Here is a 25,064-nt window from a genome sequence, read left to right as displayed (position 1 = left end):
ACGCCCGGCCTCCCCGTCCCGCAGGAGCCGTGGTCTCGGCCGGAAGCGGCGGGCGGTGCCTGGCGCCGAGCTCCGGCGGCGGAGGCGCTGGCGGCTGAACAATAGTGGAGCGCGGCACCGGGGCGGCTGCGCGGCGGCCCGCAGCGGCGCGGCGGTGAGCGGGACGGGGACGGGCCGGTGCGGCTCTGGTGGTGGCGGAGCGTTCGCGCCGCTGGTGTGCGGAGCGGGGTGGGTGGAGGTGATGAGGGGTCTGAGGTCGGGGCGGAGGGGAAGCGGGGCGGGACGGGGCAGCCTCGGGGGGGGAGGGAAGGGGTACGCGGGCGCGTAGGCGGCGGGAGGGCTCGGGCCCGGCCGGGCCCGCGGGGCGGTCTGGCCGCTGCCCTAGCCGTGCCCCGAGGAAGAAACTTTGCTGGGACGCTGCCTCCCTCGTCCCGCCCTCGGCTGGCGGTTTCAGCGGGGGCCGGAGCCGGGCCTGGGGCGCTGCCTGCCGGGGGGCGGCCGGGGCTTCGCCTGGGGGGCGGCTGGAGTAACGGTCCCGTCCCTTGTCCCCCCCCTTCCCCCCTCAGAGGCACTATGAACGAAGAGCAGTTTGTGAGCATCGACTTGGACGATGACAACGTCTGCAGCGTCTGCAAGCTGGGGACCGAGAAGGAAACGCTGTCGTTTTGCCACGTTTGTTTTGAACTGAACATCGAAGGTAACGTCTTAGTAAGAGTCATCTTGTGCGAGCTTCAGTCGTAGATTGCTTACCTTGGAGCTGAACGCAGACTGAGCTTATCTCAAAGCTTTCCAGAAGGCTTAGGTTTGAAAACGTGTGTGCTTAGAAACTTTTTTGGCTGGCCAAAGTAGTCAGGTTGCAGAGTAGCTCGTTTCCAGTAAAGGTGGGTGCCGTAGCTGCTCTAGCGCCTGCTCCTCTAGGTGTAAAGATGTACCCTTCTTTCAAGAGCTGCTGAAATGTCCTGGTGATAATTTCATCTTCTGATATTAGACCTCCGATGTTAATTCAGGTTAGGAGTTTTATGTTCTGCTTTTATTCAGGGTTTTTGTTCAATAGTTAAAGGTGTCTGCACAGAACTTACTGCAAACTTTAAAGCATAGTAGGTTTTTTTTTAAGCAGAATCAATGTTTCACTTTCACCAGAAATAATTGAGATTATTTCTTACTGCTTTCATAACGTGGTAATACATGTACCGTGATAAAGCTGAGTTTATTGTCAAACCTTCTTAAAGTCTGCAAACTATAAAGTGGCAATTTTGGCCATTCTTTAAAAGACCGGTCTTCTAATACCATTTTGGCCTCCAGAATTATAGTTTTAGAATTTCAAACCTTGTTTTGCTAAAGAACTTACCTATCTTTTTGCAGCTCTCCGTGTATGAATCAAGTGTTGGACATGAATGAGCAGTAGATTAGTTACTTCCCTTGAATTCAAATAAGCATTTTTTGAAAGTATAAACATTATCGCTTTATTCTGGGGGCAACAAAGTAATTTGTTCCAGTTATATAAAGTAGTATTTGCCAATTGTATGTGCATGTGACTGCCTAAGATAATCTGTATTGGTATGGGGCAATTGAATGGGAAGATTTTAACACTATCATGATAATACTGTTTCTTGATGACAGATAGTAAGATTTGTTGTGTGTTTGGTACATAGGAAAGTACACTAAAAGTCTTAAGATCAAGTATTTCTAAGTGGAAAGTGCTGTGAGATATGAGCACTGTACCCAGTGGTCTAGTCACTTATTCTGAACCCTAGAAGCATAAAACTTGACTGGAATGTAGGGAGCTGTAAGGTTATGTATTCTGTACAGTTACAATTCTGCATCTGACTTTCAATGCATGTATAGGTAATAAAATTTTCTTCTTATGTTACAGAAATCTGAAAAATGCATTAGTAAATTGTAATCACTTTTAAATACTGAGTACTGTGTTTTGATTTTTAAAAAGTGATGCCTTTAAGGTCTTTCTTGCTGCTAGAGGCAATATATTTTAATCTGAACAATACTTTCATACTTCATTAGTAGTCTGAATGCTTTATGCTTTTGTTTAGAAGATATATGCTTGTGTATTTGCACTTTTCAATAAAAGTCAGAGCAACAATCTAACATAAGACAACCTGTCAGTCTGCTTGAGTTTTCTTACTGCTTTAAAATTATAGGTCTACAGTTCTCAGTGTGGAGTGGGATTAAGATGTTTCTCTCTCTAGGCTTTAAAATGAGGAAAAAAATATTGCCATAATGAGAATTAAGTACTTCAGTTACCTTCAGAATGTAATTTATTTTTGGAAGTGGTGAAACAGATAAAACAGAACACATTAAAAAATCGCTGGATGGTTTCTGTCTGTGCTCAGTTTTGCGATAAGCTGTGGATTTGTTGAAGTTACTTCTTACGGATATTACTTTACAAAATGATTTCGTGTTTTAGCTAGAACAGCTTTTTTTTTTTTTTTTTCCTTCCTGGAACTCTAAGTAGCCTTAATAATAGTAGAGACTTAATCTGTGCAGCAGACTACTTTGCATAATCTTCTAAATTTTCAGTTAATTTTAAAGGAAGGCTACTAGAGCAGAACAGTGATGAAAGCTCACCTGAAATTACATGAACCATTCTTAACCTTTTATTTTGCATAGTAAATGAAAAATATTAATATGATTGATTTCTGTAGCATCAAAATGCCTCAATTTCTGATATTCTGTGTTCTCTGTACCACTTTGAAAAAACTTACTGTTACTGCTTATAGGGAGAGGAGGCTTAAGGCCAGCAGAGGCTGTGTGAGTGACATTTTATAAAGAATCATCGTAAGACTTTGTAGCAGAACCACTGCATGAGCCAGCCCTTTACCATGTCCATGGTTCTGCCCTTCCTACTTTTGACATGTCTGCTACATTCCTGTATTTTCCTGTGACAAAGACTGTGACTTACATCTAAAAAAATAAATAATTTGGCAGCCCTGGGTAGGGAGTGAGATGAATAATTCACTAACTCTGAATGTTGTAGTGGATGTTTTCATACTGACCTTCTGCTTCTATTTTAATGAAGTTCAGCTGCATTATATCATAGCTACTTGTTAAACAGAATCAAGTATAAGTTCTATCAATTTTGTAGATGTGCTATCCCACACTTACAAATAAGTGTTGTTCTCACTAAAAGTTTGCCTTTTTATTTACCATCATATTTAAAGATCCAAGCGATAAAACACATATTTTTAAGTAATTTGAGGGAGTGAAATAGGTTATTCTAAAAAGATATTAATGCAACAGCTAGGACAGTGCTTAAGGCTTGCTCATTTTTAGCATTGATGTGCGTGCGTGACTTGTCCCTCAGTGAAGTAGGAAATGCTGTTCAATAACAGGCAGCCTATTAGTCACAGCTCAGCATCTCACAGGATGTTTGCAGCACTCTGCAAACTTGCATGTGCTAAGTGCTGTCTGATTTAAGGGGAGTGTGTAGCACCTCTTCCATCCTTCCCGACCTCACTGGGAGTTGGGTCAGGTTAGAAGGGAGCATTGCGGATGCATGTGCAAGTGCTGGTGGACCTGGCAGTGTTAGCAGTTGGATTCAGTGATCTTAAAGGTCTCTTCTAACCTAAATGATTCTATGATTCCATGAATCTATGTATGAAATTCTGGAAGCAGCTTTCCCAATTTCCTTTTTTAAAAGGGTGTCTAGACTCTAATGCTTTAACAAAACTCATGAGGACAATTCTGTTTTCCTTCAGGCAAGTTTCTGATAGCTTAAAGCTGTCTGTGGTAAATCTGTGCACTTGAAACTGATCTAGCCCAAGACTTGATCACCTGAACCCCCCTGAAAGAGACTGTCTCAAATGTATATAAACGAAACACTACAGAAATACAATTTACCTGCTGCACTTAATTACATTTAGTTCAGTACTGGTGAATCTTTGTGTCTTCTGACATCCGAGTTCAACAGCTGTACAGTTTTGCTTGCATGTAGATGGTAATGTTGTTGATTGTTTTGGTTAATTAAGATGAGTAATTAGAAGTGAGCAAAGCTGACACCATCCCCATCTATGATGACTCAACAGACCTCTTCCTGGATCACAGTTGTGATACGTCTCAGCCTTTATTTTGCTGCCGTCGGGGTGAGGTTTTGTAACCTTTATTATGTGTGGACAACAGCTTGATAGTGATATGTAATTGGGGGCGGGGAGTCGTCAAGTTATTCTTATAGTCCTTTATAGAGAAGACTACAGAAAATCTGATCTATGGTCTGTCTTAATTAAATAACTGCTGATTTTCTGAATGAGGAAGTTATTTACTGTGTCATAAAACCTTTATGGTTTTTGTCAAAAGTCAGGTTTCCATCATAATTTTTTAATAGCAAATTTTTAGCTCTTTAATGAAATAAAATGGTAGCTTAGCCTAAAATGTGGTTGTTTTTTACAAAGTTCAGTTAATTGACAGAAACCACTAGTTTGAGTGCTGTCTGGAGTTCAGCTGCAGTGTCTGTCCCAGCATTTATTCAGGAGTGATGTATATGGATTATAGGGTCTGTTTCTCTGAAGTTGACTGAAAAAAGGTTAGAAAAGGGAAAACAGTCATGCAGAATCCCAAGATGGAGGTTTAAACTTTCTCCTATTACATGTTACTAGCCTTTCATGAACAGGGAAAGAAGAACATGCATGGGAGAGTTTGGTAGTGCTAATCTTCAGTCTAAACGGGGTGAGTGTGGGGAGGCAGTGTGTATGGAAAGGACAGTATTTTTCTCCCTGTAGTACTTGCTCTTTCAGCTCACTTAGTTTGAGGAGTCCACACGCTGAGTGGACTAAGCTGTGCATAAATACTTTCATTGCAAAACTAGCTTGCATGTCTGAAGGATAATTATCAGGTGATTTAGCACAACAGAATACTAATGTGATTCTTAAAGTTTAAAGTATGCACAGTACTTACATACAAAATACTAAACTAAAACTTTGAGAAATTAAGCTGATTCTGTACAGTGGCTTTAAAGTTCTAGATGAAGTTTAGACTATCCTGGCAGTTTGGATCTGCCAGAGTTTGATGTTGGCTTTTTTTTCCTTGTGCAGGCGAAATGAACATCAGAGTTTGTTGTGTACTGTTTTCTTTTTCTAAGTAGGTGTCAGAGTAGCAATCTGTGGATTGAAACAGGAGACATTTTAAATTCACATATAACTAGACTGCATAAGCCAGGAAATCATGTGTTGTGGTCAGTTGTGAGAAATTCCTCCTCCTTTTTTATTTCATTAAAGTATGGAAGAATGATAACTGAATTCTGGTAGGAAATACATAATGCTAACAACAGATTTGCGGTTACAACTGGAGGGTAGGGGGAAAATACCTGAACACACAAAAGTATATGTGTGTGTATGTATAAATGCTTCATGTATTTGTATATATGAACAAAACAAAACCACCTGCCTGAGTATGATGTCCCTACAAGCTGCTTTGAAACTCTGGTTGTAGGGTTTCTGGGTAAGAATGTGGCGCTGATACCCAGCTGTGCCTTCTAATGCTCTGGTTACCGGGATCTAACAGCCTAGCCTGTTTTTCGCAGCCCAGACAGAGGCAGCTAGAGCAGTAAGCTATTGTGCTGCCGGTGGCGCTGCTTGGAGTTGTTTGTATACCTTCACATGGGAATGCATTGTGCAGTGCAGATGTGTCCTTCATTAATGCGTGCTTTGTGATCCTCTGGACAATGCCTGTGAAAATCCCAGCTTCAGGAAATTAGTACTTGAATGTATTTGTTCAAACATGGGACTTGTCTCTGAAGGTTTCAAAGTTGAAAGTCTGTAATAATTACAATTTAGCATTACGTTATTTGTCATTGATAATGTATCTATCTTAACCTGGTTTTATGCTGGTATGTCTTAATGCAGAATTATTTGAAAATCTGTGAGTTTCCTGAAAGACAAGGGTTTGTAAAGGAAACGAAACTGTAATAGAAGGGGAAAATCTGATTCTTTGAGCTGATTTTTATTCAATCTTTTGCTTATCTGGTGCTGCTAACTGCGATAACATCTTGAAGAATGCTAGCTGACAAGCAAACTGGCTTGCTTCCATTTCTGTTTAGAGTTGAACAGTGGCTGAACAGCAAATGATAGTCCATATCCAGGTCTTGTAATACGAAAGAACAGATAGTGGGCATCTATTCCCTGACTTATGTTAAGATAGCTACATTTCCGTGGTCCTCTAAAGTGCTGATAGACTCATAGCATTTGAAGCAATTTCAGTATTAAGTTGGTGCATCCCAGTCTCCAGGTTGAGACAAAGATGCTATAAACAAAACTGCCTTAGTGCATGGCTTTTTTCCTGTTAAGGTCTTTAAAATCTTGTGTAATATCCTCATTCTGTGTTCACATTTAAAAAGAAATAGGGAGAGGGGAGGGGATTTAGTTGTTAAAAGCTGTAAGCACTCAAATTCTCAAATTTTTCCTTTTTTCTTCTTGCACCCTACAAAAGAATATCTCACTGAAACAAAACGGATTGTAAGGTATAACTGAAAGGATTGGAAACTGCTGTTTTAATTTCATTCTGTTCTTGCTTACAGAATGCATGCATATCCTTATTTTTTCAATGTTCATGAAATAATAACCAATAAAATACGTTACTCTGTCAACAAAAGCTAAAACATTTCATCATTGCCCTTTAGGCTAGACAGCTGAAAACTTGTTTCAGGGTAGCATTTGCACTCCAGCAGTATGACTCACTTCTGCAAACTTGAATGGACTTGAGGAACTTGCTGCTGTTTCCAGTAAACCTCTTAATTGTGAATTCAAGTCCAAACATAGTTGGAGATGGTATTCTTAATCTTTAAGTGCTGTTTAAGTACCACTAAGTAATAGTAGACCTGTATGGCTACTGCTAAAAGTACATTTTTGAATTGTCTGTGTGTGATTTTGGAAGGTTTGTACATGCAAACAAGTGAACTGAGCAGTTGTTACTTACCTGTCATCATCCAGAATACAAAAATACTGTCTCATGCCTTTCACGCTCTTCTAGGTCAGTTCAACTGATTTTTCTTACGAAGTATGAGACACCTTTAACATAGTAGTTTCAGTAGTAAAGTTTTCATCTGAATGTACTGCTTTGTCTGATACAGTAGTAAATTCTCTTCTTAGATAGTTCAGTAGTTTATTGGGAAGATGAATTTTGAAAATATTTTTGAAGGATCAGTTGGATCTTGGTTCTGTCTTACATAGTACATCCTTGCTATGTGCTAGAATATAAATGAGCTAATAGAAATGCCGTGGGAGATGATTTGTGTGTGCTCTTGATGTACGGAATGCATCGGCTTTATCATTTGAAATTGAGGAGAGAACTTTAATTTAAGAACAAAATAATATCTGGTCTTTACAGGTGTCTGTTTTTAGAAGTTATTGAATAGCAGTGGCATTTTCCTTCTGGGCAGTCTAATAAATAGACTTAACTCACAAATGAAATTGGATGCATACACTTAAAAATAGCATTTGGCTTTAAGTCTTGTCAGGCAAATGTATTGGAGATACATGTCTCTAATGATCCTATTTTTCAGTGTCGGCAGAATTGTACGACTGAAGAATACCAGTTTTCTCCATCCCTTTGTCATTTAGACATCTGGATGACTTGCTGTCTTAGGTCATCACAGGCTGGTTTTATTCAATGTATTTTGAACAGGCCTTGGGATCTACTTTTCAGAACCCCCCTCTTTGAGCACTCTTAATAAGCAGACTGATATGCAGCAGTGACTTAAAATAGGCAGATGTGAACATTTAACGTCTTGTGAAGCACTTCCCTGTCTGCTGCAGTGCTGAGCCCTGTGCCCTAGGTAAACCATACTTGAGCTTATCGGATCTTCATGTTCCTAGTGGATGCTAGCAGATGTTCAGGAACCGTTTCGTGAGCTGGCTAAACATCCCTGTTCACAGATGATACGGTATGTGCATAATGTGCAAGGTGGACAGCTGAGAGGAGCAGCAGTTGGAACATTTCAGAACGTTTAGTGAAGGCTGGGTTCTTAAAAGTACACTGCAGTGGACTGGCACCCTTCACAAGGATTCTTGCTTACTTACAGGATTAAAGGAAAAAGCATGGGTGCTTATCACAAATCTTTCTACAGTAACGGTTTAAGATGAGGTGAATTGTGCCTGAGAAGTGTTTCTTTACTTGCTGTGAAGGCAGCCTCCACAACTAGCTGAAGTATACCTTTTCTAAGTGTTTTGACTTAAACAGGTAAATTCACCCATGCTGCCAATACTGTACAGATTTGTGTTATGAAGTGTGTTTTTTTTCTTCTTTGACTGTCCTTAATAATCACATGTACTTTACACCTTTACGGAAGCTGTATGTATTGTGGATGCCAGCACTGTACTGAGAAGACAGCTTTTCCTTTCTCTATGGTCAGGTATAAATCTTACCCATAAGTATTTGTAAATTCTTTAAAGGGACTTTAATATAGCTTTAATTAACTAGTGCCATAGTACAAACTTATTAGTGACTATTCATGTGTATAGAAGTAATTCTTGTTAATTTTAGTTCACTCCATCTTAAATTCTGGGGGTTTTTTCCTCTTCAGCTGCTCAAGCTAAGGTTATTCAACCTTGCAAAAACAATTAGTTTCCATCATTGCATTATAAATTGCTGAGAAAGGAATACAGGCTTTCTTCAACATTATTTCTAATTGATGGAGCTGAAAGACCAAATAAGAATGTTTTTTACAAATGTATAACAAGCAAATGGGGGGGGGGGGGCGCCAAAAAAAAAAAGTGGAAGACAAACACCAGGCTCATGATCACTGTTTCTTTTAATGGAAACATTTATGAAGATATGTGTAATAGTCTAGTAGTCTTCAAGAGCATTCCTTTTGAATTGAACTTGTTCATAATAATATCCAAATAAGACAATAATCCTAGCCAGCTTTTATAGATAAATCTGAGCAAATTTTTCAATTGAGTTCTGTATCTTTATCAGGAAGAAGTTATACATAGTTATTGGTGAATCAGTTGCAAAGATAGAAACAAAGTCTTTGTAGACTTCTTAAAAAAAAAAAACACCCAAAACTTTAATAGGATGGAGACTGATTTACTTTCAAGTACAAATACTTTAAAATGGCATGGAATTTATTGTGGTGTGATTACACACCTTGTTATAAGGCAGATACTCTCCTTGCTGCCTGATACTTTGCACTTACAAATAACTAGTACACACTGTTGTGATGTCTACTTTATAAATTGCCTGATTGCTGGTCGTTCATTTACAAAATTGTTTTGCAGAAGTGGATTAGGACTCTTATGTTGAGAACTCTACCAGTATAGAGGAAGAGTTTCGGCCTTGCATGGCTTACAAATTGAAATATTAAAAAAAAAAAAAGCCTAAATACCAAGCTGTTAAATAAGCAGCCCTGTTCTTACAAGTGCTCAACATTCAAAGATATTGCTGAGTGAAGTGGTGCCATTCATATTTCATCTAGGACACATGGGTTGCTGGAATCGGAAGCAAATAATGGATGGCAAACATTTAACTTACATTCTTCTATTATTTCTCTTGAGGTTTGGCATCCCCTGTGAATATTGTTCATTTGAGGAATGGTCTCTGGCATGAGCTTGTTTCCTGATAGCATCTGCTGTCTTAAATTAGTTAGATATGGTCTTCAAGATATTCCTGAATTTTTGTGATTTTTTTTTTTTTTTTTTTTTTCACCTGCAGATAAAACTTTCCTGCTGTGGATGGTTGTAGGCTTTTTGGAGTTCTTTTTCCTTCTCTGAAAAAATAAATATGAAGGGTAGGATGTACTTGGACATAGTCTGCAGTCCTGTTCTTGAAAGTAAGACAAGGGGAAAATATACATATACCTACGAATGTGGGGAGAAAAAAGTTGATGGTTGTATGATTGCTGATGTGAACAACCAGCCAAAAAATAAAAAGATTGAGATGGATATTAGCAAACAGGAACTTTGAGACAGAACTGAAACCCTGTAAAAAAAAAAAAACAAAAAACAAAAAACAAAAAAAAAAAAAAAAAAAAAAAAACAAAAAAACAAAAAACCAGAACTGACAATAGCTGTTTATCAAAATTAGGATATTACTACTTGTAATGCACAGAAGTCTTGCCTTGATTTATTTGTCTCTTTGTGTATATTGTTGAATAATGTGCCTTTTAATACTGAGTCATCTTTATATATCATTTGTTTTAATCATGCCAGTTTACCAGCTGGCAGATTTTTTGCAGTTATGATGAAGGAAAAAATATGAAGTAATCTGAGTAGAGTATTAAGTCTTACCAAAGAGAAATAGGCATCTTTTCTGCCTCATAAAGCTGATGGTATTGCCCGTGACAGAAGTATTTGTGTCAAAGAAGCATACTCTTACTTGCTGTAATACTGGTATGTCATTACTAGTTTGTGCTGGCACAGCAGCTGCTATGAATGCTCAGCTCTTTTAGGTTAGTGGCTGATATTATTCACGTTCTCTGTATAGGAAAGGACTAATTATCACCTTAGCACACAAGAAAGGTTGAGGGTTGTTTGGGGGTTTTTTGCATGTATTTGTTACCGTAGAAATCCAGACCAGCTATGTGAAATCTGAAGCAAGTCTGTTAGCAATTCTACATTTTCTGTTCCTTACTGTATTGAAGAGCACTTAGCTAGACCCTTGCTGGATTTTCAGTGGAATAAGAGATGGGGAAGTACGTAAATTCAAGGAGGGGTGTGCGGGCGGGAAGGGATTGTTATTGTATACTGAAAGTGTTTTGGAGTGACATGTTCTGTGTGCAGAAACAGTGACATTATGGCTAATATGTGGCATATAAATAGCAAAACCTAGACTTCAGAAGAAACATTTTTTTTCTTCTGTAATGGTTGCTAATTTCTGATATTACTGGTATTCTGGCATATCTGGTATTGCTGAGTTCTGATAAAATAGATTTCTTTGAGCAGCATGCCTCAAGTGGGGAAGATAACAGTGTCCGGAGCTCTTTTTTAAAAGATTTGTCAGGAGGAGAGACTTGAGTGACCTTGGGTTTATGGCTTGAACATAAAAATCAGATGGGGCTTCATAAAGTTGTGATGCACTCATTCTTTTTTCTTTTCTGTAACTGAAATGGTGTGTTTATTTTGTGTGGCCACACACTGCCATCTTACTGGACACGTCACATTTATTCTTGTGGAAATAATGAAATGGAAAGCCTCAAAGGATTTAAGTGGGTTTTTTTAGGTAGCCATGAACACAGAAACGGTCTGTGCAAAACTGTATGTGTCTCAGATTTTCTGACTGTGCTTTATGCAGTTCTCTTCCTCCTTCTTCTCCCAATCTTCAAGTATTTACTTTAGACAGGATTACTCCGTCCTGTGATCAGAAGATGTTGGCTTTATTCACTCACATTATGGTCAAGTTGTTAGGTGGGTTCCTGACTGTTGTTGTATAGAAAATTGTCTAAAACTTGTTTTTCAGCCAATCTGATGTTGTTTTCTGTAAGTAAAAGAAATCACTGTAAGAATCAACAGTGTGGCATGTTGAAGAATCACTTGGGTAAAGCAGATGACATTGAACAAATCATTCTGGTTTTGTAGGGTTTGCCAGGTTGTGAATATATGCCATATAACCTCAGTTGACAGTGTTTGCTTTTCCTTGATGGCTTAAAGATTTAAGTGTTTCCATTATGCTACTTGAGTTAAGCATACTTGCTGTATTTAAATTGTGCTTGTAAGTCATGAAAACAAATGACTTGTCTTTCCTTGTTTTCACTAGAAATGTGTTTGGTTTTTTTAAAAGTCTCTGTAAGGATAGAGAGGGAAGATAGCCTTGCAAGTAGGCAGTAGATCATGTAGAGCTTAAGAAAAGTTAGTGAATGTCTTATTTGCTGAAAGAGGTTGATATTTTGAGCTGTAGAGGGAGAATCTTGACTCTGTACCCGTGAATACAACATCTGTCTTTGTACTTTGCTCAAGAACTTCCTTCTTAAAAGGTGTCTCGGGCTAGGATGTGGTTTTTGTTTGTCCTGATGCTTAGTTCATGGACAGAAGTGTCTGTTTTCATGACCTTACCTTTCTCCCCTGCTGCTAAGAACAAAATAAATTCCACTGCTGTCCTTTAATTTCCCACACAGTTGTCATTTTGCCCCATAAATTTGGCGTATGCTCTTACAAACTTGACCAGAAAAGTAATGCTTTTGAGTTTCAATGCTGCCCAAGGAGTGGAAAATCAAAAATTTTTACTGGCTGCTCCCAGTGTTTGAACTCCCCAACTTTAAACACCAGTTACCAGCAACAGAGATAATCAAAATTAAGTGCTTGGATTTGTTTTTTGCTAGTTTCGTGTTAAGAATTTTACTTTTGTACTTTTGTAGCTTGTTTCTGAGATTAGTTTGAGATTTTGCAGAATTTAATCACTTAAAAGCTTATCACTTTGTAGTCATTTGTGGTGGGGGGCTTAAAATTTACCACAAGAATTTAAGAGGGTCAGATATAACTGAGAACTGTTGTAGCATTCTGCTAATTGCTCGTTGAAGTCTCTATTATCAGATTTTGTTATGTGTTACATTTCATAGGTTTTATTTTAATTGCTTTTATATACTTCCTTCTGTGCTAAAAGGTAAAATGGCTGCCGCTGGGTCATGTTGCCTAGTTTCAGAGATCAAATTATGTTACCATATGTTAATTTAAATATTCTGGCTTTAGTAAGCATTGAGCACTTACAGCCAGTGGTTCACAGGTACATTGTTATTTGCAATGAGGAGCTTGACAGAATTGTTTTTCATGATGTTGGAAACCTCCCAAGTAGTATACTGGCTGTTGAGGTAAATGTTGAACTGTTCCTGGACTTGATGACTAAATCTACTGTGTTGGTGAATCTGAAGAAAAATAAATATCCACTGAAGTTGCAGAAAGTAATTTTGTTCTGGAGTAGTATTAACTACCTGAAATAGTCATTTCTCCTGTCATCTGTGTTCACTCACCAACTGTCTATCTTCACAGATGGTGTTCCATTACAACATGTCAATCACTACCAATTTGAGGTTTGAGTAGGTTACCTGCTATAGCTATTTGGATAGTCTTTGAAGGAGGACAAAGAGGAGAATAAACATTCATCTTACACAATGTCATGGTTTAACTCCAACTGGCAACTAAACCGCACATAGCTGCTCACTCCCATGTACCCCCATGGGATGGGGGAGGGAATTGGAAGAGCGCAAGTGAGAACTTGTTGGTTGAGATCAAGACAGTTTATTAGGTAAATCAAGGCTGCAAAGCAAAACAAGAAATTCATTCACTACTTATGGGCGGGCAGGTGTTCAGCCATCTGTCTCCAGGAAAGCAGGGCTCCATCATGCCTAACAGTCACTTGGGACGACAAACACCATTGCTCTAAATGTCCACTCTGCTTCCTTCTTCCCCCAGCCTTATATGTAATGTTATATGAGCATGATGTCACATGGTGTGGAATATCCCTCTGGTCTGTTGGGGTCAGCTTCCCCGGCTGTGCCCCCTCCCAACTACTAGTACACCCTCAACCTATTCATAGGAGGGGTGGTGCAGGAAGCAGAAAAGGCCTTGATTCTGTGTAAGCACTGCTCAGCAGTAGTGAAAACATCCCTCTGTCAGCCCTGTTTTCAGCACAAATCCAAAACCTAGTGCCATACTAGTGCCTGAAGAAAATTAACTCTACCCCAGCCAAAACCAGCACACATGAAATTAATTTCAGGACAGTTTAATGTTGACAGGTGTTGAAAGTATTGGAACTTACCTAGCTAGGCTGCAGGCTTGTACCAATGAAAAAAAAAAATGAATGAGGGCTGAATTCTGAATTATGTTTGACCACTTGGGTGACAAGCTCACGCACTGCAGTATGTTTTTTGAGCAGGTGGCGCATAGCATCATCCACAGAAGATGGGAACACAAATGACTGCTCTCAGAATGGTCCTCAGTATTGTTCTGTAGAACTTTCTGATAATGCTTGCAATTATTTTACTTCTGCAGCTTATATGCTTGTTTGTGGGTGCGATGCAATATGTAGAGTTAGCAGTTTGCTTTGTCTGTATTATCATCCAAGAGGCACATGCAAGGTAGTCTGTTAAATCCTGCACTAGAGATTCCTGAGTGGAAAACCTTTTCTATGTTAAGGACTCAAGACTGAGTGGAATTTCAAAAAATTTAGAGAATCGCATATCCTTGTCGCCTACAGTCATTAGACCGTTAATAGGAAAGCATCAGTTAAGTTTTTGTTTTCTTGGTTGGTTATGAGTAAAAATTTAAAAATTGAGTTGAGTATACAATAAGTGAATTTTTTTCTATTGTGTCTTTACAGGAGTACCAAAGTCAGATCTTCTACATACAAGATCTTTAAGGGGGCACAGAGACTGCTTTGAAAAATTCCACTTAATAGCAAATCAGGACTGTCCACGATCAAAGCTCTCTAAAAGTCCATATGCAGAAGTAAAAAATATCTTGAGCAAAAAAATTAACTGGATCATACAGTATGCACAAAACAAGGATTTAGACTCTGGTCCTGAAAGCTCAAAAACATCCAGACACCAGCTTTTTAACTTCAGACATCAGACTGATAGAAAATTACTCCCACAATTTGACTCCCCAGTACCTAGATACTCTGCAAAATGGATAGATGGCAATTCTGGAGGCATCTCAAGTTGTTCACAAACTCTTTTGGAGCAAAGAGAATCCACTGATTTTGGGCTTGGTGTGTTACAAGAAACAGGTGCTACCTTCTGTTGCAGCAGTGTTTTGTGGCCTAATCACAACCAGGTCCAGAAAGCTGAAAAAGCTGAAGGCGCTTCACTTACCAGTGTTCACAGAAGGCATCCTCAATACAGCAGGGAAGAATGTAAGTATATAGCTATTTACATACAACCTAGCAAGCAAGAGCATTCTTTGTAATTATCTCTTGACCACTTAATGTCCCCCCAGGGCATTAATTCACATTCTGAAATCCAGCTTTTAATTGTTTGGAGTTACTGTAAAATCTGTGAAGAAAAATGCTACATGGCCAAGAAAATAGCATGGAGAGTTTGGTTGGTGTGGGAGATTTGTTTGGTTGTTGGTTGTGGGGTTTTTTATTTCCCTGTTAGTTATACCCCAGTGTGATACAGGACATGCCTAATTTACACAAAAAAGTTACTGTTATAGTTGATCACAGTCACTTCATACAGGGCTGTGCAACTGCCTGTGGAAATTACTGAGCTTCTGAAAATAACTGTCTTACTGAACTTGTGTGGTGCCTTGAGTTAGATTTTAGAGAGACCTGCTCTAAGCAGTAAGGGAAATTAGAGGTTAAGTAGCTGTCATGTTAAGAAGGGGGGGGTGTGTGAGTGTGTGTGTCCTCAAACCCTTTATATTTGATCAGTCTGTTGGTTTCCCAAAAAAGATGAGACCCTTGGGTCCGGCCAGCCTGTCCACTACCGGCATTTCGACAGCCCACTGTATCAGGGGATGATTTAACTAAACTACTCGGGGACCTTCCGCAGACAGCGTCACTGAGTCAAATCCCTTATAACAAGTACTCAAATCTCAAAAGATCTATAAAAAATGAACTTCAGCTGAAGATTTTATTATATAGAATGCAAGTTTGTGACAGAACAAGGTTTAGAGATTGACAGTGATAATACACTGACTGCAAAGCAAGCTTAAAACAATACACTTAACAGCTAGCATGAGTTAGTCATAGAAAAAAGTTCTTACTCGATAGGTGTCCCTATGGGGCAGCCTGTTGACTAATCCCAGAATTTATGATGGAGTATTCCCTAACTTCTCCCCTCATTTGTTCACTTTTTATACTTCATGGTACATAGTATATTCATTCGTCACACAAGATTGGCTACAAGTTCCTCGCTTCAAATGCAAATTAGTACACATCCTTAGACAGCGCTGCTGAAGTTCTCTACTGACTATACATGCTGTTCAAGTGGGGGTTTGCCCTCTCTCGGGGGGACTATTTGAGTTGGAAGCCACGATCTCCCACTACCATGATTATCTTTGTCCTGTTTTCAACTAATCTTCTGTTAATGTCAGTGGATTGCAACACCTTATCAACCTGTCTCCTCTTATAGCCAGAAGTTTCCTCACTTGAAGGCTTCTTTCTGCATAACTTAGGTAATGGTGTTCTTTTCGGTATCTGTTCTTTGTTTCTCATCCTTCCCAAGGCTGACTCCCTTGATTAGAAGTCCTTTCATTCATAACAACTTTAGGCAGTGGCTCAGCTTGACCTAACTGTAAGCACAGATTTGTATGTAGTTAAATGCTAAATCAGAGTGTGGTAATTGGGGAGTTTAGATAACATACTTTAGAAGTGAGTGAGTGACTTTGGGTAGAGGTGTGGTTGGTACTACAGTGAGATTATTTCATCTGAGGGTAGTAATTTCACCACAGTGGTTGGCTCGGCAGCCGTGTGACGATTCTTCATATGACAACTGCTGTGCAATTTATCAGCTGCATGGTACCATCAAGTTCCTATTCCTGCACGGAGCACCACAGAGCCTGGCTGCGGTGTCTCCACTCCAATCAGCATGTGCTGAGCTGGCAGGATGTGTTGCTTAGGGAGCTGTGGTAAAGTAGATTCTGTGCATGCCAATCATCCTGAAAACAATAGCTGTGTTTTACCCGAACAAGCTCTCTGTAATACTATGCTTCTGTTAGGTCCCAGCTTTCTCCAGTTCCCCACGCACACACACACACACACACACGACCCTAGTAATCTTCCCACAGTAGCAGAGCAAACTTGTGGAGCAGCATAAACTTTTTTAATAGTAGCTGGATTTCCTTGTGCATTTTACTAGATTATTTTTTTCTGCTATTCATAGAGCATAAGAAAATGGCAAGGCCCTTATTGCCACCATGTCCACTTAAAGGCTTTATCAGTACACCTGAACAATCTTTTGATGACTGTGGTGATACTGAAAACAGCAAAAAAAAAACATTTTCCAATTATTTAAGAATGTCATCACTGGAAGAATACTTCAGAAGAATTGTAGGATATTGTAGTGTCTCTGGAATCAGCCTACATCACATACATTAAGACTAAGTTCCTAGAGATCGCTGCATCTTGCTCTTAGAACAGTGCCTGGTCCTAAACTGGAATATATGCATTCTTACTTTTGTAGATGAGGAAAATAATTGGAGACGGTTTCTGAATTTCCAAAGACCTTAGAAAGAAGATGATAAAGCTGGTAAAATATCCAGTGAAAATTAGGTGATGAAAAACAAGGTAATACTGGAATTCAGTATTGGAAGACAGAATGAGAAAGAGGTACCGTCAAAAGTTGGAATCAGTTTCCTTAGGCTCCCATTTCTTCAACAGAGTAACAAACCTGGCCTTGCAGAGTTCAGTCATTTCTTGTTCTTTATAAAAGGATCTTATTTAACTGCTCTATGATGCTTCATATTGTATTTGTAGTTAATTAGTAGTCTTAAAGCCATAAATCAAAACAGATACGCTGTGCTGTTTGACCACCTGTCCTCTGGAGTCATAAATTGGGATTACATAAATCAGGGCAGCAGTTAACAGAGGAATTATAAAAGCTTGACCTGATTTATGGGGTTATCTAACTGAAGTTAGTGACTTGGAATGTCTCTCTTGATCTCGATTTTTGGGACAGGGAAACATAAAGCTGTTTTGAGCATAACAGGGTGGTTTTTTTTCTGTTAAGACTGCATAATGCACTTTTGAGGCATTATTGCTTGTATTATAAGTATTTGTTTAATCTTTTTGCAGTATTTAGCTTTAAAAGACATTTGGAGACTCCATGATTATATAACATTAGTACTTTAGTGAAAAGCTTAGACTTACTCTGCCAGAATTAGTTACCTTCTTATTGCAGTACCTCTATTGTAACAACCTAGCAGTCTACTAGAAAAAAGGGAACTGTAAATAGCTCTGTCAGTATTTCTTTATAATTTACTGCAGCTATGGATAGTATAATGTTTTATTTAAATTTGGTGGCCTGTTCCTTCTCCCCTTCACTTTTGTATCAGAATTTTGGCATGAAACAGTCCTGTCCTGATACATGCACACAAAATGTGTGAACCTGCCTACCTGCTACAGTTGATGAAGTGCTAATGAAAATAATGAAGAAATGGGAAGTAACATATTCCCACTGGGTATAAAAGGGGGGGGGGGGGGGGGAATCTTGACATTTTTGTAAAGCTGTCAGTTACTATATTAAATCCAGTCAGGGTTTTCATGGAGCTTAAAGGGTGGTAAGATGTGAGAAAGGAATAATCGGTTGTATTATAGCCAAAGGTAGGAAGCAGTGCCACTGTACCTGGCTGTTGGAGGAGAACGGTCAATCTGTTTCACTCTTAAGTGGCCTTATGCCTTGAGTAACAAGCAGGCTGTCTTAGCTATTGCCAGCTTTTGTTTGGCTATACTGACAGAAAGTTAGTATCCCACAACTGCAGGATATGAGAAAGTTTGAAAGAGAAGGCTTAGGATGATTGAATAGTCCTGTGGGTAGGGAAAACCATCCTTTTCAGAACTTAAGCTTTAAATTTACAAAAGAAACCTCCTTGCACTGAGAAATCTCTGACCAAAAGCTGTGTGATTGCAGCATAGGTTTTTCTCAAGTATGCAATGAGAGCTTTGCTAAGCTAGAGCATTGTTTAAAAAAAAAAAAAATTAAAAATTACAAGGTATTAAAGCTTGTTCCAGTGCCCTGTATCCTCCTGTGGTCATCAGAATTGTCACTTTTTGCTGTGCTGCCAAGGGCATCTCAGCAGCAGGCATGGCACCAAGCTGTGCCTGTTACTGCTGGGTTGAGGGATTTCTGGGAAGCAGAAGTTGCTTCCCTACTTCCTGCTGTTGATCCAGAGCAGCATAGAATACTTCCACAATTTCCTCCTGAGGCTTAATACATATCTTTTTATGAGGATGATCAATGCGCACAGCCAGAGATACAGGAGGGCTTTTGAATGACGCAGAGAATCTTCTAGTTCTCACTAGGAACAAAGCACAAGAAAAATGAGAAGTAAACTTATTTTTGTATGCTGGTCTTTGTATCGAACTAAGATTTTTCTTCATCATTTGTCACCGAGGTGTGTGGTGGAAACAGTAAGTTATACACATAAAGCACCAAACTTGGTAGCCAAAACAAGTAACTGCATGCCGAAAATTCTGTCTGGAACCTGTTGCCTGTAGGCTTGCCAAGCGTAGCAGGACTTACCTCGGAAGTGCCCACTTGCTGACAGTTGAACACATGCACTTTCCGGGGGGTTAAACTGTAGAAACCATGTTTTGTAGTCAGAGGAAGGTAAAGTGTTTAAAGGTGTCGGGCAATTTACAAACGATTCTGATTCTGAGCACTACTGTTTAGAGGGCCTGGCCTGAGTTTCCAGCTTTTTGACACTGAAGAGGAGGTTTTCCTATGGGGTAAATCTCTGTCAACATAAAAGAGAGAATTTTCAAACTTTCCACAAATGACTGATAAATAATGTTGCCTCTGATTTACTGCCACACATCTGTTGATTATTAGGATGCAAATGATGACAATTTGAGAAAACAGGAGTCTGCTTAGGGGTGCTTGGGTGACTTCAGTAGTAGTAATAACAGATTTTATTGTTACAGTGACTATGATGGCTCCTGGAGAGTTAAAGCAACTTAATGAAAAACTGCTCAAGCAAATCCAGGGTGAGAATTTTTCACTGCTCTTCATTTTGGGTTTGTGTTGCTTTGCAATGAAGAAGTTCTTGTTCTAAAAAAAAGAAATTGCAATGGCTTTCCTGTCAGTTAAGTTTTGAACTGAAATCTGTCACATTTCCATGTAAACAAAAAAATGTTAGGTGCTTCTGTTATATAACTTCCTTGGGTGTTACAAACTGGCACTTGAAGAATATGATATTTTCTTTAAGTTTTTTTTGTTAATGGAATCATAGAATTGTTTAGGTTGGAAAAGATCTTTAAGATCATTGAGTCCACCTGTCAATCTGGCACTGCCAAGTCCACTATCCAACCATGTCCCTAAGTGCCACATCTACATGTCTTTTAAATACCTCCAGGGATGGTGACTCAGCCACTTCCCTGGGCAGGCTGGTGCAATGCTTGACAACCCTTTCAGCAAAGAATTTTTTCCTCGTATCCAATCTAAATCTCCCTCGGTGCAACTTGAGGCCGTTTCCTTTTGTCCCATCACTTGTTACTTGGCAGAAGAGACTGACACCCACCTCCATCAGCTGCTTTTCAGGTAGTTGTAGCAAGCCATAAGGTCCACCCTGAGCCTCCTTTTCTCCAGAGTAAACAGCCCTGGTTGCCCCAGCTGCTCCTGATAAGACTTGTGGTAGAGACCCTTCACCAGCTTCATTGCCCTTCTCGGGTGCTCCAGCACCTCCGTGTCTGTCTTGTAGTGAGGGGCCCAAAACTGAACACAGTATCCAAGGTGTAGCACACTTTTTCTGACACAATGAGAATCAATTTCATTTTGAGTTACGATCTGATCCACCTTGGCTCAGGTCACCTGAAACTATGAACTGGTGATCCTGTACGGTTGATGGCGCATACACCAAGCTGCATTGCAACCAGAGAAAGTGTTCTTGTGCATGAACCCACTTGAATATCTTGTGCCTCTTTTTGTAGTCATGTTCAGCACTGCTGCTTAATGCTATGAAAGTACAGGGACCAAGTGTGTTAACCTAATAATGTTCTTGCAGATGTGTTTGAAGAGCTGACACAGCAAGTCCAGGAGAAGGACTCTTTGGCCTCAGAGCTCAACGTCCGTCATATTGCTATTGAGCAGCTGCTGAAAAACTACTCCAAACTGCCATGTCTACAAATGGGAAGAGCAGGGATGAAATCAAATGTCCCCATATAAAGGGGATACAACTTCTCTCCTCCTGTAGAGCTAATTTTCCCTAACAGCTTTGATAACCGTGAAGTACAGCTGCACAGATACTTAGAAGCTTTTGAGGAAACTTGGGCAGCTTTCTCTTTGCATTCATAATCTATGAGAAGTCTTACTCCACTTTGGTTTAACAAAAAAGGCAAATATTTTAGGTATTAAAATCTACTGTAATAACATTTATTCACACTTAGGGATTCTTTTTTTCCTTTTATTTTTTCTTTTTTGCCCATAACTATGCATGAGCCTTGAAGTGAATTCTGTGTTTTGTTGATAGTAAAATTTTCTAACAAAAAATGACCTAAAGCCTGTAAATCTGCCTCCTTCATACAGAGGACAAATAAAAATTTGAATTCTGATCATGTTACATCCAAGAGAGCTTTAAGGGGAGAACAGTATTAATGAAACTCATGTTTTCTTATTTATTATGAGCAATATTTTATTATTGAAGTTTTATACTAAATATCACTATTTTAGGTACTTTTCAGATCTCTTTATAAAATGTCTGAATTACTCTGTGTAATGTTTATGCCTTGTGTATGATTTGTTTATCCTTTTTCAGGTTTGTATCTTTCATGATACAATTTAAAAAAAAAAATCTTGTTTCCCAAAGAGATGAATTTTATGTGTTAAAGAAAAATGATGGTGCATCACTTATTTTTATCAGCTTTATAACTGAAGAATTTGGTTCATGAGAGATGTTTAAAAAATAAAAGCACAGCAATTCCTTTTAAAAAAAATCCATACATAGAAGTTGAAGTTGTTTTATATGTGTGAAATTTTCAATGCTGAAAAATTACTTTGAAGAAACTAAATAAATTTGTATTACTACATCACTTTGTTATGATTTTTTTATATAAAGTTGGATCAGACTGCGATAGTGTTTTAATTCTGAAATACAAATAGTAAAGATACATTATAAAGCAGAATAGGCTTTGCTTTTTTAAAACTTATACCAAGGAATCTTAGTTAATATTTGCCAAAGAGACTGTTGGTAGAGCTGCACTTGCGTAACTGAAAGTTGCATTTGCACTGAAAAAGTCATGGGTTGGGAGAGAAACATACCACCCTGAAAAGTTAAAAGTCTCTGTGCTTTCTGATTTTACACTTTAAATGAAAACGAGGGGTCATTTATATAGCTGAGCTGAAGGAACAGCTAGCATGAAGGAAGGTTTAGGTTTGATGTTAAAATCAAACTGAGAAGTAAGCCAAAGTTCAGACTAGGTTTTATTGATCATCCTCCCTATAGTGATATCTGGACTACATAGGATAGGTTGGTTACTTATGTTGTTTTTCCATAATGCATTTCTGGAAGGGCCCCAAAAGGAGTTTGGAACATCTTGAGAATACGCATGAGTGGGGACTTGAACTTGTCTGTGTTGGGGTGCTTTGTGGTTCAGGTGGGGAAAAAGTCAGTAGCGTTATTGCTTGCATACACAAGTGGACCTATAAGTAAATGTGCACAAGGTAATCCCCAGTTACGGTTGTCAGAAGATGGGTTGCTCTCCATGTGCAAGTCTGTCTGTAAATCTTATTAATACAGTAGTAAGATAATTGCAAGTGTTAAGGTGGGAGGAGAAATAACATTGTCACTTAAATGTGTGAGTTTGTATGTCGTCATACAATGTGAGTGAGGGCTGGATCTAGAATTCCCTAGGCGGCCAATAAGGCTGATGAGGATCTGGATGTCACTTCACTGGACAGTGAGTAGAATTTCTGTTTGCTTTTGTGGGAATGAAGAGCATAGCATGTACCTTCCTACTACGTTTCGAAGTATTCTATTTTTGTTAAGTTAGATCAGGGGTTTGATACAGGCAAGGTTGAGGGGGTTTCTTTTGTTTTTAAGAGGGATTATAATTGGGAAGGATAACTTTTGGGACACAAAAGCCATGCAGTAACACATTCTTTTTTGCTTTGCCCTCAATACGAATGTGGGTTACAGGAGAGGAAAGTATGCACCTAACATGCTTAAAAGAAAATCTAGCTATATAGGTTTTGTTTCTTAAGCTCAGGATGCAGAGGGGGTCAGCATGTACCCTGGCTGGCTGGCAGTTCTGAACTGGAGTGGCTGCTGCGCATCTCTGTAACCCGGAGGAGTTCAAGATAAGACATGGCTGGGTTCTTGGTTTAAAATGAGCTATTAGAGAACGGTCATACCATCACACGCATGGGTTTTCTTGCTGCATTGCTTTCCTGACTTCCACTGGGAAATCTGTCTGGAATAAATCTTGCATTAGAGTTGTTTCTGTATATTAAATGATTCTTAGGGTGTTCAGGTGTGAGATGCATGTATTTTGATTAAGTAGTGAACAAGATTTAACAAGGCAGGAGGGAAAGACTTGCATTTGCAAAGGTGCTATTTGAGGCTATGAACACCTGTCAAAAAAAATCCAGTTTGAAAGTCTTAACAGCTTAAAGCTTACCAGTTTTTATTTGCATTATAAGCTATTGCTTATTTAAAATGGTAACAAGAAATGGCCAGAAACTGTCATACTTAAACAGAAGGACAGAAGGATCTTAATGAACTGTTCTCTGAAAACATAGGCAGAATTGGTACAGAATTTTTTTTTTTTTTTTTGCAATTGCTAGTGGTAAAGGGCAGAAACTGAATTATTTTTTTTAATAGAGGAACATATTACCAATAAAAACATTCACCTGAAACCGAATCCTGAAACTGTGTGTTACTGTATTTGTATCACAGTGCCTGGAGAGCCCAATGGTGAGAACAGAGCTGCATCTAAGGCTGCATTAGACAGTAATTAAATTCACAAGGAGCAGTTTTGCTTGGCCAAAACAAGATCCATATGAGTATGAAAGAGCATAACACAAAGATCCATTTAAGAGTTTATTCTATTGTTTTCATGCAGATTCTCTCTTTTCTAGGAGCAACTTTGTAACTGCATTATGGAAATGTTGCTCTCCCTTTTTCCCAGCCTGGGATCTCAGATTGGGCAGGGGTATTCTGTTAGCACCCCCAAATGATAATGCACGCGTGGGTTTCCATGCCAACAATCCCTTTCCAGAAATTGGGTGGGGGGCTTGGGGCTTGTTGCTGGTTTTTAATTAATCAGACCCTAGGAACAGAATTAATTTTCTTTGTCTGGGGTTTTTTATTAGAAATATTTCTGTCACGTTACACTTTCTAGATAATGCAACCATTTATGTCAAAATTGGAAATGCTAATTAACATGTGGCGAATATGTAATAGATTGCATGGGCAGTTAAATTTGTTTTGCCTTTATAAGATTTAGATTGACTTATACGTATTTAAATACTGAGATTTAATTTTCAGGGAAATGTAATAAAGCAACCTGTTAATTTGAGATTAGCGGATTGCTTACTTTATTAATTTGTCCCCAGGATTTTTTGTCGTAAGAATGAATAAAATTAGTGATGTATGACTGAAACAACATTAAGGAAATGTGTCTGTAGGAATAGCATTGATGCTATTAAAGTTGGTTGGGTCATATGTTAAAAAACTTTCACACAATAGCTGTGGTTCTGAAACATCTCAAAATCATGATGCTTCTGGCTAAACAAAGACAGGGTTTAAATTCATAAAAGTCTGCAAGTAAATCTGTTTGCTTTCTAAGAAGTCTTTTTCTTTATTGTGTTGTGTGAAGCAGCCCTCTGTGCACTTTCGTTTTGCAATGCTTAAATGTGTTCACATCTCTTGGCTTCAAATTTTTAAAAAACTATTTCATAAGGATCTTCTGTTGAGACAGCATGTTGGAATGAAGGGAAATAGGAATGATGGTGGCCGTAGCTCTTGAGATAGATTAAATTCTGCAGTAGGGTAGAAAAAACAGACACTACTAATTTACTGCTGTTCTTTAGTAGCGTAATAGTAACATGAGTCAATGGTGGATCCCACAGCAAAATGAAAGGCAGAGCTTTACTGGGTTTTTCTCCTCCACTGAATTTGTATCCCATGCAGTTCCCATTGCTATAAAGTCCTGAAACCTGCAGGAAATGTCTTGCAATCACTTGTTTATTTACCATCTGCTTGAATGTTTATTTAAAGGAGGGTTTTCCTCAGTTACTGAGAACAAATTAATTTGCCGGTTGAACGTGTAGTTCTGTAGTTAATTCTTTTCCATAGGCCCTTCCTATCAGACTTGCCTGCACAAGCATCCTCTTCTGCTCACTGCAGTCTCTGCTCCTGAGTCGCTGTGAAAATCCTGAGAAACACCATCATTCTTTTGTTAGCATAAACAGCAAAATCCTAGTTAACTTCTCAGTACTTGTAATACCCAAAATTTTCCATTCTGCCCTTCTG

General features: G+C 39.0%; 1 protein-coding gene across 3 annotated transcripts; it reads left to right on the top strand.

Moving 5' to 3' along the window:
* On the top strand, positions 1-21,618 carry C4H21orf91 (chromosome 4 C21orf91 homolog). 3 transcript variants are annotated; one of them, XM_055802625.1, is made up of 5 exons: positions 1-154; positions 569-697; positions 14,254-14,787; positions 19,519-19,581; positions 20,598-21,618. In XM_055802625.1, exons 2-5 carry the CDS (start codon positions 574-576, stop codon positions 20,756-20,758), a joined length of 882 nt encoding a protein of 293 aa, XP_055658600.1. In that variant the 5' UTR covers positions 1-154; positions 569-573; the 3' UTR covers positions 20,759-21,618. The 3 variants fall into 3 exon arrangements, with proteins under 3 accessions (XP_055658600.1, XP_055658602.1, XP_055658601.1); XM_055802627.1 differs by having other exon boundaries at positions 97-238; XM_055802626.1 differs by having other exon boundaries at positions 98-228.
* The last annotated feature ends 3,446 nt before the right edge of the window (positions 21,619-25,064 follow it).

Source organism: Falco peregrinus, chromosome 4 (assembly GCF_023634155.1).
Source record: "Falco peregrinus isolate bFalPer1 chromosome 4, bFalPer1.pri, whole genome shotgun sequence".
NCBI lineage: Eukaryota > Metazoa > Chordata > Aves > Falconiformes > Falconidae > Falco > Falco peregrinus.
This window is presented reverse-complemented; position numbering and strand designations above follow the sequence as displayed.

What these genes read in the sequence shown, in the direction of transcription:
- C4H21orf91 (XM_055802625.1), top strand. Translation starts at nt 574, where the DNA reads ATGAACGAAGAGCAGTTTGTGAGCATCGACTTGGACGATGACAACGTC. An exon ending in TCAATACAGCAGGGAAGAAT is followed by an intron (nt 14,788 to 19,518) that starts GTAAGTATATAG and finishes TTATTGTTACAG; the next exon opens with TGACTATGATGGCTCCTGGA. An exon ending in ACTGCTCAAGCAAATCCAGG is followed by an intron (nt 19,582 to 20,597) that starts GTGAGAATTTTT and finishes ATGTTCTTGCAG; the next exon opens with ATGTGTTTGAAGAGCTGACA.